At 44.9% G+C, this 12,903-nt stretch overlaps 1 protein-coding gene and 1 pseudogene across 6 annotated transcripts in view; both read right to left on the bottom strand.

The window, feature by feature from the left end:
* The window catches only part of LOC101662521 (zinc finger protein 350), a 46,851-nt gene extending 38,863 nt beyond the window's left edge, over positions 1 to 7,988 (bottom strand). Inside the window, exons 1-5 of one of the 6 annotated variants that reach the window (XM_045292557.1) lie at positions 7,941 to 7,988; positions 5,944 to 6,032; positions 4,292 to 4,497; positions 1,561 to 1,687; positions 1,177 to 1,293 (exon numbers count right to left, since the gene is read on the bottom strand). In XM_045292557.1, the coding sequence (XP_045148492.1) occupies positions 1,177 to 1,293; positions 1,561 to 1,687; positions 4,292 to 4,306 (259 nt within the window). In that variant the 5' untranslated portion in view covers positions 4,307 to 4,497; positions 5,944 to 6,032; positions 7,941 to 7,988. Of the gene's footprint in view, positions 1 to 1,176; positions 1,294 to 1,560; positions 1,688 to 4,291; positions 4,498 to 5,943; positions 6,626 to 7,444; positions 7,613 to 7,940 lie in introns of those variants that run through there. The other 5 variants (XM_045292562.1, XM_045292558.1, XM_045292559.1 and 2 more) reach the window with 5 other exon arrangements.
* Positions 7,989 to 10,213: 2,225 nt separating this feature from the next.
* On the bottom strand, positions 10,214 to 10,901 carry LOC101650614 (annotated as a pseudogene).
* Positions 10,902 to 12,903: the final 2,002 nt, after the last annotated feature.

Genomic DNA, 12,903 nt, shown 5'->3' on the forward strand with positions numbered 1-12,903 from the left:
ACATTCAAAGTAACTGCTGGGACAGATAGGATGCCAGGTGTTCTGAACTAAAGGAAAACCTAAGTGGATAGGAGTTCAATTGCCAGGATACTGGGAAGTTGTGGGAAACTAACATTGAAGGACATATGACAGGACCATATTCCCTAACTTATCACACAGGGAATCTGGAAAGTTAAATCAGAGATAAAGCCCAAGCACATGATCCTGCTTTAAATGTCATTCCCACAGATTCCCCCCTAACAGCTACGCTGCCTTCAAGTGAGCACGGGGTGGATTCTGTCTCCCTGTGGAGGCAGACATTCCCTGATTATCTCCTCCCACTGTGGTGTCCAGCCCCCCTCATTATCTTCCCCCAATGCAGGTATTAAGTTTCCTCACCTGTACGCTCAGAGACTTTACTGTGGTCACCACCCACCTTGTGATGCGTGTAACTACTGAATATGCATATCTTATGGCTACCTACAAATATCCCAAGACAGTAAAGATTCTCTCTCTGCACGGACCTGGATGCTGAGATCATGGCCATGCCAGAGGTGAGCATGCTACCGTGAAATGTGTCTGACTCCTTTATCTTCTCTCCAACCTCTCCTATCTTCTTTAACTTTACTACGATCTTTATAAATGATCGCCATAAAATTGCTCCTACAGAGCCTGGTTACTCAACAAGCAGTCATAGGGAAGTTCCGTCAATCTGAATAAAACATACACAAGAGATCCTATCTTACATTGAAATCTCCATTTCAAGGGAGACATCAATTGTGACAGTCTTCTCTAGGAAAAAAGAACATTAGCTCCTTAGAATGAAGGAAACACTAACCTGTCATGAGAACAAACTAGAAGGAAAAAGACATCTCACAGGGAGACACTTTGCAGGCGTCCTCAAACTACGGCCCACGGGCCACATGCGGCCTACTGAGGACATTTATCCAGCCCGCCAGCTGTTTTTGCCCCGTTTGTTTTTTTCACTTCAAAATAAGATATGTGCAGTGTGCATAGGCATTTGTTCATAGTGTTTTTTTAAACTATACTCCAGCCCTCCAACGGGTCTGAGGGACAGTGAACTGGCCCCGTTTAAAAAGTTTGAGGACCCCTGCTTTACAGACTCTCACATGTGAAACCCTCACAGATGTGGCACCTTCCTTCCCTCAACTGAGTTCCACAGCTGCTTCCACTCACCTCTCCTCACGACCTCGCCCGAAGACGTGCCCCAGTGATGGTTTTCATCCGACATAGTCCACGGAGGTTCTCCTGGGGCCCACCCAGAGGGGGCGTCTTGTTTGTGACCTTGATACCCTGTTGGTGGGAAAGCACAGGGGGTGAGAAACAGCAAATGGGGCCTTGGGCTTGCAAAGACTGCATGTTGTGTTTCGGGGTGGTGGGCGGGGGTGTGTGTACTGAAACCTACAGACTCAGGGTTATTCTGACAGGAGGATATGCCCATTTATTTCGAGCCCGAGAGTGGACTGAGCCTCTGTCACTTTGGAGCACCACAGACACTCCAAAGAATTCAACAGTCAAGAAAGGAAAGGACAGCACCAGGGCCAGGAGGGCTGTGCTCACCCACGGACAACAGGTTGCGATAGTTCTCCGACATCACATCCTGGTACAGGTCCTTCTGAGCCGGGTCCAGGAGCTGCCACTCCTCCCAGGTGAACTTTACAACCACGTCACTGAACGTCAGCGATTCCTGTCGTACAAGGATTTTATTCAATGATTAGGGGTTTCTCATTGGATGAGATGAAAGAGACCCGAGGGGTGCTCTTTTGCTCGTTTCCTGCATCTGGGCTGCCATGCACACCCATATACTAAAGTTTCTTTAAGCTGATAGAAAAGCCAAAATTGTAATAAATGTCTGAATTTGCACACATAAACCACCAATACAATTAGAATTTCCCTGTCTTCTTAAGTTAAAACATCTCACATTTACACACACACACACACACACACACACTATGCAAGCTCATATGTGTATAAACGTGGGAAACTAACCCTGAAGGAAATATGATGAGGACTATATTCCCTACCTTATAACAGAGGGAATCTGGAAAGCTGGTATTCCACGGAAGGAAAGTCTCCACACGTTGGTAATTTAGAGGTAAATGGCAAGAACATTATCATGCTTTAAAAATCATTCCCAGGAATTGATCACCAGGGTCAACATATAACCCCCTCTCTGGGGACAAACAATGGAAAAGTGGGGCCGGGGCGATGGAGGTTGATGTAAGAATGAAAATAATAATCTATAACTTATCAAGGGTTCATAAGGGAGGGCAGGTGGTGGAGGGGGGAAGAAATGGGGAGCTGCACCTTCCCAACACGATAGCTGAAGACAAATGGGTGAATAAGCAAATGTGGTGAAGAAAGCTGATGGTGCCCAGCTATCAAAAGATACAGCATTTGGGGTCTTAAAGGCTTGAAGGTAAACAAGCAGCCATCTAGTTCAGAAGCAACAAAGCCCACATGGAAGAACCACACCAGCCTGTGTGATCACGAGGGTCAGAGGGATCAGGTATCAGGCATCAAACAACAAAAAATCATATCACTGTGAATGAGGGGGAGTGCAGGGGATGGAGACCCAAAGCCCATCTGTAGGCAACTGGACATCCCCTTACGGAAGGGTTGCGGGGAGGAGACAAGTCAGTTAGGGTGCAGTGAAGCAATGATGAAACATACAACTTTCCTCTAGTTCCTAAATGCTTCCTCCCCCACCACTATCATGATCCCAATTCTACCTTACAAATCTGGCTAGACCAGCGCATGTACACTGGTACAGATAGGAACTGGAAATCCAGGAAATCCAGGGCGGATGATCCCTTCAGGACCAGCAGTGAGAGTGGCAATACTGGGAGGGTGGAGGGCGGGCGGGGTAGAAAGGGGGAACTGATTACAGGGATCTACATATAACCTCCTCCCTGAGGGACGGACAACAGAAAAGTGGGTGAAGGGAGACATTGGAGAGTGTAAGATATGACAAAATAATAATTTATAAATTATCAAAGATTCATGAGGGAGGAGGGAGTGGGGAAGGAGGGGGAAAAACAAGCAGCTGAAGCCAGGGGCTTAAGTGGAGAGCACTACCAAAACCAAACCAAACTCACTGTGGTTGAGTCAATGCCGACTCACAGTGACCCTACAGGAAGGTGCAGATCTGCCCTTGTGGGTTTTCAAGACTGTTAACTGTCTATGGGAGTAGAAGCCTCGTTTTTCTCCCATGAAGCAGCTGGTGGTTTCAAACTGCTGACCTTGTATATCATAGCCCAATGGGTAACCATTACACCACCAGCGCTCAGTAGCACTAGGTGAATACAGATGAGTACTCACAGGAACAGATAGTTACGCTGACTGAGATTTGCATATCCCAAGACAGCTACAGATGCCAAACACACTTTCAAGAGAGTGGACCAGAAGCTACTATTCGAATTTGGGCCGAGTTAGATTTCCTCAGGCCAAAGAACATACTTTACAGCGCACAGGATGTCGTGGTGGAATAAGAAATGTCTGATTCAATGAACAAGCCATATTGCACACCACCCTCAGTGGAATGGTCTGATAGAAAATTGGAATGGGCAATTGAAATATCTGCTGTCTGAACCTGGGGGGAGGAGGGAAGAGCTACAGACACGAAGGGCCGGCTCCGACATTTTCAACCGTGCGTGGCTCACACGCAACACCACTCCACTGGATAGTTTCCTGCTTCTCTGCAGACACGGGGAAGAACTAGGGAGAGAGGGTGCTGGTGCCACTGTCCGCTTCTTCCCCACATCACTTGCAATTGCTTTTCCCCCCAGCAAGATGCTGCAGTCTTAGGACCAGGGGTGCAGCCAGATGCATTCTAGTCCTGTTTTCCACGCACCTAAGAGAATCTGCTCTTCGGGATATTTGTCCAACCTATCGCATCCACAAAGGGTCATTCAAGAAATTTACTCAGACAAAAGTCTCGTGGACTACTGAAGCTCCCCAGAGATGTGATATTTCTGGTCCTTAAAAACTAGGCATAACATTTCATTGTAATAATTCTCTTAGGTTGGTCAGAGAAATATTGTAAGTGGAAAGCTAACACAACCCCAAGAATCCGAAGTGACACATTATGTTCAATGTCAACCATGTAGTATTATTCCCATGAAGCTGACATCAAAGTTTATTGCTCTCCAGCTTCAAATTTTCCAGATTTGTACATTTTTCAATGAACTGGCATTTTAGTATATGTGCTGCCGAAGCGAGCACTGAACTGGCATTTTAAAAGCTTCTACACATGCATTACAGAAAAGCATTAATTAAAAAAAAAAGTCACCTGAGCCTTGATCATTTTCTTTGGTTCTTAGGACACCGCCAGCAATGGGGATGCTGTCTTTGTGTGTTCTGGGTCAGCTTTAATTTCTGTTCAGAAATTTCTGTCTCTCATGAAGAACATCCCATCAATAATAATGCTCAAGTCAGGTACCTCCTTCTCCTTCGTCCAGGTGATTCTCTAGCGGCTGGAGATTCAAAACCTCTAGACTGAAGGGAAAACTCAAGGTTAAGTGGTACATCACCTGTTAAGTCCGGATGCTGTTCCTGTTCACGTCCCTCCTCTTAACACAAAAACCAGTACTGTTGACTGTCCCTTTACTGGGTGACCCCCCAAACATTTTTACACCACAGGCAATAAAACCTACGAGTCAGAATTGGCAGAGACATGAATAAAAGATTTAACAAAAGAAAAAGAAAAGGCAGCCCATCAGATACTCATGTGAAAGAAAAAAATAACAACAAACTCGATCCCTACCTCACAGCATACAAAACTATCAATTCATGGTCAAATGTGCCTCAGTGAGAACGATACATCAATGAACCTTGAAGAAGATACATTGTTAGCAAAAGGGTCTGGAGGCATATTTTAAGTGGGTCACATAAATCACTAATATAAATTGAAGAGTGTTCTGCTGGAGGAACTGCATAAAACTTTAAAAAATACTCTGAGGTTTCCGAGACTGTTAATCTTTACCAAAGTTTAACAGCCTCATCTCTCTCCCATAGAGCAGTTAGTGGGTTTGAACTGCTGACCTGCAGCACCAGGGCTCTTTAGAAAACTCTTAGGTATTACCTTTCAGTTTGAAAGCTACACATACATTGATATAGCACTGTCAAAAAGAAGTATATACAACCCCACAATAAGTGCACATTTCAACCCCAAGGTATGCAGGGATACTTCCAAAGTAGCATTGTTTGTAGAAACCCAGTGCAGTGCGGTGGTTTGCCTATACAAGTATACAGCCTTTCTTAACTCCATCTAAAGGAAGTTCAGGATTGGGTGGAATTGTAGACCACAAAGGGGATTGGGCAGCTTGCTAACGATGGTTTGGTACCCCTATGGGTTGGGACCATGCAAATAAGGTGTTTGAAACCCTAACCTGGGATGTCACTTTTGACATCCTACATTTAATCGAACCATTCCAGAGACAAAAGGGGAATAGAATCTCACTACCATCAAAAAAGAAGAGCCAGGAGTTGAGTCTGTCCTTTGGACCCGAGATCCTTGCTTTGAAACTCCTCAATCCAGGACACGGAGAACCTCGACACACATTAGAGAGAAAGGGCTGTGGAGAAGCAGCAGCAGAGAAATGCTGGCAGCAGAGCCAAGAGCAGGAGACAGAGCAGTGGGGCTAACAGCCCACACGGGAAGAACACTGAGTCTTCGAGCAGGAGGTCAGTAGGTAAAGTGGTATACTTCTGAGCATTTTTATCTGGGGAACCAGGTTTGCCAACCCAGAGGTGGAGCTCAGCACCTTGGGTCCAGGCTTACTGACAGGGTGGGCATTTATCTGCAGAGCCAACGAACTTTGCAACGTTTGCCCAACTCGGCAGAAGCTAAAGGGCTGCAGGCCCTGGATGTGTCCACAAGGATGGGTGTGAAGAACTGTATTCTGAATAATTTCTGATCCTGAATTATATCCTGTTACTTACCCAGTAAATTCCATAATTCTGAGTACTGCACGTGAGCTCTGGGCGGCCACCGCAGCAAGTTATCAAACCCAGCAGGGAAGTGGAGGGTGCTGTGGGAGGGACGATTGGTGTCAGAATTGGTTAAAAAGGTTGGAGGGTTGGGGCGTGCCTGGCCTTCACCTCCCAGGACAAGTTCTTGGGCTGATGGTGAGTCTAAACTCTCTCCATTGGACAGGTACAAGAGATAGGATACCATCCCCATACCACTCTTACATCGTCCATGGTCAACATTCTATTCTGGGGCATTTATGTTAGGTTTGTACAAAGGAGTTTCCCACATCTTTTGGTTCTGTTTTCATTTTGCAAACTTCATCTTTAAGTCCACCTCTTTCCTCCTGTTTCACTCTAATGGACAAGCGGAAACGACATAGTCCCTTAAGATCTTGCTTAGGAATCTCATCAGCTAGAGATAGCCACCAGGGTTGTCACAAGTCTCTAATGGACAAGCGGAAACAACATAGTCCCTTAAGATCTTGCTTAGGAACCTCATCAGCTAGAGATAGCCACCAGGGTTGTCACAAGTTCTACCTTCCACCGCAGAAGTTCAGACACGTTCTTTGCCACTGCATAAAAAGCATTCCCCCACCCCCACTGTGTAATCACGTTCATCATTTTCTTGTCTGGCCAGAAGCACATTTCTTGCGCACGTTCCTAGCAGCAATCTGCAAGGTAAGCTGTTCAAAACCACCAGCAGCTCCAAGGAAAGGACAGGGCTTTCTACCCCCAGAAAAAGTTACAGTCTCGGAAATTCCAAGAAGCAGTTCCACCCTGTGGCTGAGTCAGCATCGACTCGATGACAGTGTGTTTATTTTTCTCTAGTAGCTTTTCTTGCTACTGCCACATGTACTCTCTAAGACAACAGGGCTTTTCTCTGCACAGGACCCCCGGCCCTACTTGAATTGCCTTTTGCATCCATAATGCTCGCCTTTTTTTTTTTTTCAGTTTAATAAATCATGATGGTTTATTGAAGAGGGTTATTCCCACATCTATTTGTGGTTGAAAAACAGTTATATATGTATATATAAGTGGTATCAAGATGATGTCCAATCATTAAGAGTCTTCTTAAATAGCTGGTTTATTTTCTCCATCTGACTTAGCAGTAAAGACATTTTTAGGTTGGGATAAACACGTTGTTGATAGCTTCTTCGTTCACACAAGATCCGTACATAAATAGCACTGGCCGTGCCGTAAATAAATCACAAGCCAGTCCATCCATAAATCACAGGCCAGCGAGTTTATCTGTGTGGTCCTACAGTCTGACTTGGAAAGGAGACCGACGCTTCATTTTTTAAAAATCATTTTATTGGGGGCTCGTACAATTCTTAACACAATCCATCCATCCATCCATTGTGTCAAGCACATTTGCACACGTTGCCTTCATCATTCTCAAAACATTTGCTCTCCGCTTGAGCCCCTGGTATCAGCTCATTTTTCCCCCTCCCTCCCCGACGCTTCTACTAACCAGACACTGTAAAGCTCTTCCAGCCTCTCAACGGCAAAACCGCTTCCACACTGTAGGCCTTTGTTAGATCAGCACCCCCACTTCTTGGTACCAAACGATCTCACCCCGTGCTGCTAGAACGCGAAAGCCAGGCCCGGACAATGTTGGTAAACGAGAATCTAGTTTCTCCCGGGTCAGTAGACCAGGTCTATTCAGGGCACGGGGTCCAGATAGTTTTTTCTCTCTCGGGGACCAACGGCCCCTCTTACCAGGCCCACCCCCCACCCCAGCTCCACCCTCCCTCGGCCCCCCGCGGAAGCCTGCGCCCCGTCCCGACACCGCCTGGCTGGCAAACGCCGCCCCGCGCGTGACCTCCCGAGCCTGCGGGTCGGGACGGCGCGTCCTTGGACCGCGGCGCGCGCCCCGCGGCACCTGCTCCCCCAGCAGCTCCGTGCGGCCCTCCGGACCCCAGGTCTCCACGTGGCTCGCTCTCTTTCACAGACCGAAACCCACTTACTTCTGGTCCTCCCGAATCACCTGAAGTTCCGAAAACTTACACACTTACTTCCGGGAGCGTCCAAGGCCCCACCCCTCGCGTAGAAGCCCCGCCCCACGACGGCGGCTGCCGAGGGCCGGAAACTGCGGAAGCGTCCGCGACGGATTTCGCCTTTTGCGTCGGCGCCCGCAGAAGGCGGCCTCTTTCGGTGATTTCTGTACAAAGCTAACCAACCCGACCGAGCGGGGGAGGGACCGTGCCTGTGCCATTTCCATGCAAAACCAGAGAGGCTGAGGGTCTCGCTAGCTTCGATTCTTTTTTTTTTTTTTTTTTTAGTAAAGAAGAAAAACAACATAAAAAAGGGCTTTAGACGATATGTGAAAGATTTCCAAATCTTTTCATTTTCACATTAATTTTCGAAGCACCTTTAAACAGTTAAAAATTTTTAATTCAACATATTGTCAAATTACTACAACAAAAAAATTCCATAAAAAATAAAAAATAGAGAAACGATGTACAAATGCGCTTTACACAACTATGTGTGTATGGGTTGGGATAACAGTTGTATAAGCAAGCCCCTAATAAAACGTTAAAAAAAATTTTTTTTAATAAAAATAAAAAATAAAAAAAATGCCAATGACAAACAATACCTTAACGTACTTTTTTTTTTTTAAAAACCTCATAGCAATCTTTAATTAGATAGCATTAAATAGGTAGACAAAGTTTCAGCCTGGAATAAGTAACATTATGCTTAATATTTTGTTTAATTAATAATAGTCTGATATTATTCTGTTAAAACATGTTTTATACTATTACAGACTGAAAGGCATCAGCAAAATTGACAATATTTGAAGTCTTTGAGTGGCAGGATTATATATGAAGTTTTAAAAATAAGGATAATGTAACAACCTTTAAAAGAAATATAAACAAGAAAGGGAAATGGTTCTTTCCACATTTAAAATGAGAAATGAACAAATTCTTGTGGATTTCACCTCAAAGGCTTTTGTTAAGGTCCAGTTCCAAGAATGCAAAGCTATTCCTGCTGCTGCCGCCACTGTTAAGGATCTGACCTTAACGTACTTCACATGGAATCGTTTCAGGGACTCGTTGACCCCATTACATTATAAAATATTGTATCTAAGGAGAAATTACATCCTTTAAAAACAGCAAAGAAATATTAGATGATAGCTAATAGTTATGCAATAATTCCGTGTGCTTGCACTGTCCTAAGAGCTTACATTTGAGTCCTTATGAGCATTGAAAACTAACCTACAAATTACAATTTCTATTTTAAGTGATGATCCCCAAATCAGGCACCCTTAAGAGTCTAGACTCACACCAAACTAAATCTATGCTTACTTACCTACCTGGTTGGCAGGATAAAACCAAATTCCTTAGCGCAGCAAAAACAAGTAAGAAAAAAATGTAGTTTGTACAGTAGAGGCGGGCTCCTGGATGGATAAGGTGGAAAAGGAAACAGTAAGCGTTTCACCATGAATAGCTTTCACCTGAAAAAAGGCTAGCAGGAAGCACATACAAGGACAGAAAAAAGGTTGGAGAAACTGGTATTCTACGAAAGTGTCCATCACAGACAGGTCAAAAGAGTTGATGGGCTAAGTCTAGGATATATTTGGAGTGGGCAGAGGAGAAAGGCCACGTTTCTACTATCCCAATGGCCTCAACAACAAAAGACATCTCCCATTTCATTCTTGCTATCTCCTGGTTCTAATCAGTAGGAAGTTGGAGCCTCCTTTGCAATACCTGGGTAGGTCATCTTGTTACACAAGTGATGTCAAACGCCTCAATTTTGTAATAACCAGGGTAAGGTGCAGAAAAGTATCTAACCACCAGGTTGTTTGCAACTTACCCAGGAAATAGCAATCAACCTGAGGCATCCTCTGGGACAACGTGCTACACCTCCTGGTGTGCAAAACCAGCTGGAGCTCATCATCCCACCTCTAATTTTGCAGCAAATTCCAGGCAAAAGTATTAACTGAGGTTAGGAAGAAAACCCTCTAAAAACTAATAATTGAAGACAAAAACATAACACACTACCATAGATACTCGAGGATAACTGAGTATTTTAATATAAAAATGTATTTAAGTCAAAGTATGCAACAAATAAAACCTACAGAAAACATTTTCTCATCACAATCTTTAGCTTTAGCAAATAATATCTTTGAAAACATTCCTTCAGCCATTATAAAGTTCTTAAAATACAAAAGAAATTAAATCTGGAAGAAAGTCTAGTAGACCAGATGCCGTTGCCAGGACTTAAGTTGTTGGGTTACGACTCAGTACATTTCACGTCATCCACCTCCACTCATGCCACCTTGCCCATAGTACCCTCCATTGCCGCCACCACGATGGCCATAACCACCCAAGCCATCGCGAGTGCCGTATCCTCCACTGTAATTGTTCCCCACTCCCATTCTTTCATCAGATCCATGTCCGCCCTGATTATCCATTCCATCTCTGCCATAGCCTCCCATACCAGAACCTCCCATTCCAGACCCGCCTCCAGGAGTAGAATTCAAGAAGAGTTCAATGTATCGATGCTGCATGTTATTTTTATCTTTAGACATGGCAGCTACTGCATCTTCATGTGTCACAAACTCTACATCTGCTTCTCCTGTTGCTCTGCCATCAGCTCCAATAGCAATATGAACTCGTACCGGGTTTAGTGGTGAGAAGAAATAAGCAATGTCACTTTCAGTTGCACGAAAAGGCCACCCTCTCGTATGCACAAATGACCACCATGAAAACCTGAACAGGCATCACCAGCTCCACCATAACCATGTCCTCCCATACCTCTTCCACCTCTCATTCTGCCATCAAAGCCGTCATTTCCATAGCCATTATTACAGCACCATAGTCATCAAAACCTCCCTAACCACCATCAACTTCTCGTCGCATTCTGTCATACATACTCCCACTCCCAGCTCCATAATAACCCCTCTTCTTCCTATTGGTCTGTCGTGTGGTGCCGCTCACTGTCCCAGCAATCTTCTTGGTGAGTCATAAAATCCTTTGATTTCACTCCAGCTACTTCTGAAGATCTACCTGTGCCCTATTCTTCCCTAGTGTCTCCCCAGAGCGTTTTCTGCTATCTCCAACCGGCACAAAGGCCTCCCCTGTGCCTCTCCCCATCGTCAATGTTATCCCATTTGGCACCATTTCCAACCCCTGAAAGAACGGAACTATTTCCTCTTTGCTGCAACCAAATGGCAGCCCACGAAGTCGTACCGTCCCACCGCGAGCGTCATTTGGACCATTATGTTTCATAACCCAATCCATCTCAATACCTTTTGATCGAAATGCCCCCGTTACTTCAGATACCCTGTTGGGAGACAGTCATGGCAGCTCCGGTGCCCACGGCGCGGTCGTGAGAAGGGAGCTGTCCCTGGCTTCAGGTAGCGCTCCCAACCGCCCTTCCAACCGTCTCTTATGGCGACAGCCACTGAGGGAGCTGCGGAGCTCAGCGAGGTGGGTGATGGGAGGGAGCCTAAACTGAGTTTTTTCAGCACATTTTTAATGCAGTTTTTGTGGTCAAATTAAGTGCCTTGGCTGATATTTGGGTCGGCTTATGCTGGAGTGTACACGGTAATAAACTCGTTACTACCAAACTATCAAGGGATGCATAATCTCCTAAGTGAGCTACGATAAGGTGACTAAAATAAAAACGTGTTCACTAGAAGTTTACGTGCAATGAAAGAAGCCCTGGCCCTAAGAATCACGGGTAGTACACATGGCTATCACATCTGACTACTAGGCTAAAAGGATGGAATCCACCTGAATGTGCCCCAAAAGGGAGACTTGATGATCTACTTAAAAAACAAACAAAAACCTCAAACCAATCAGCCAAGGACAACCCTGGGGAGTAGCGTTCTAATCACACCTTTAGGGTCATCAGGACTGACAACCAATTCAATGGCAACTACACTTTGTTTCTCCAACTCTCCACACTTCTAAAAACCCTCTGTCCCAAGGATCCCACGTCTTTCCACTGCACTGATGTAAATACTGCACCATCCTTTGACTAGATTAGCTGGGACATCAAGTTTCCACTGAAATATAATCCAGTAAACATCATGTGGTCTCCAAGAGGACATGGAGCGCTGCTGCTTTTTCATTCATTCATTCTCCGTCAGTTCCTGGGAATAGGGCCAGGATCAAAGACAGTACATGACAAACATACCTTACGTTCATAAGTAGGTAATGAAAGGCTATTGGTTCAGAGCCCTCTGCTCTAAAAGTTTTAAAATTCCTTGTAGAAATTCTGAGTTTTGATCGTTTATAGTAATCTGGAAAACAAGAACTAAAGTATATATGCTCAAATCCCACTAATCCAATATTACCCCCTAAGGTTTCTCCCCTAAGTAATTTTCATTTATATCAGGTGGATTCACAATGAGTTAAAATTGACCTGATAGCAACTAATAAGAATATTCCCCACCCCCGACAAAAAAGGATAAAAATAAAAGCAATGCTCCAGATATTCATTGTCATTTGTTTTAAATTTTTATTTTATCCCCTATAGGATCGCTGAAGACAAATGGGTGCATAAGCAAATGTGGTGAAGAAAGCTAATGGTGCCTGGCTATCAAAAGATATAGTGTCTGGGGTCTTAAAGGCAAAGAAGTGGCCATCTAGCTCAGAAGCAACAAAGCCGACATGGAAGAAGCACACCAGTCTGTGTGATCATGAGGTGTCGAAGGGATGAGGTATCAGGCACCAAAGAACAAAAAATCATATCATTGTGAATGAGGGGGAGTGCAGGGTGGGGACGCAAAGCCCATCTGTAGGCAACTGGACATCCCCTTGCAGAAAGGTCTCGGGGAGACCAGCCAGTCAGGGTGCAGTGCAGCGTAATGAAATATACAACTTTCCTCTAGGTCCTAAATGCTTCCTCCCCCACCCCCCATCATGATCCCAATTCTACCTTACAAATCTGGCTAGACCAGAGGATGTACACTGGTACAGA

Source organism: Echinops telfairi, unplaced genomic scaffold, assembly GCF_000313985.2.
Source record: "Echinops telfairi isolate 266 unplaced genomic scaffold, ASM31398v2 ScPeMD7_655;HRSCAF=1070, whole genome shotgun sequence".
In the NCBI taxonomy this organism is placed as follows: domain Eukaryota; kingdom Metazoa; phylum Chordata; class Mammalia; order Afrosoricida; family Tenrecidae; genus Echinops; species Echinops telfairi.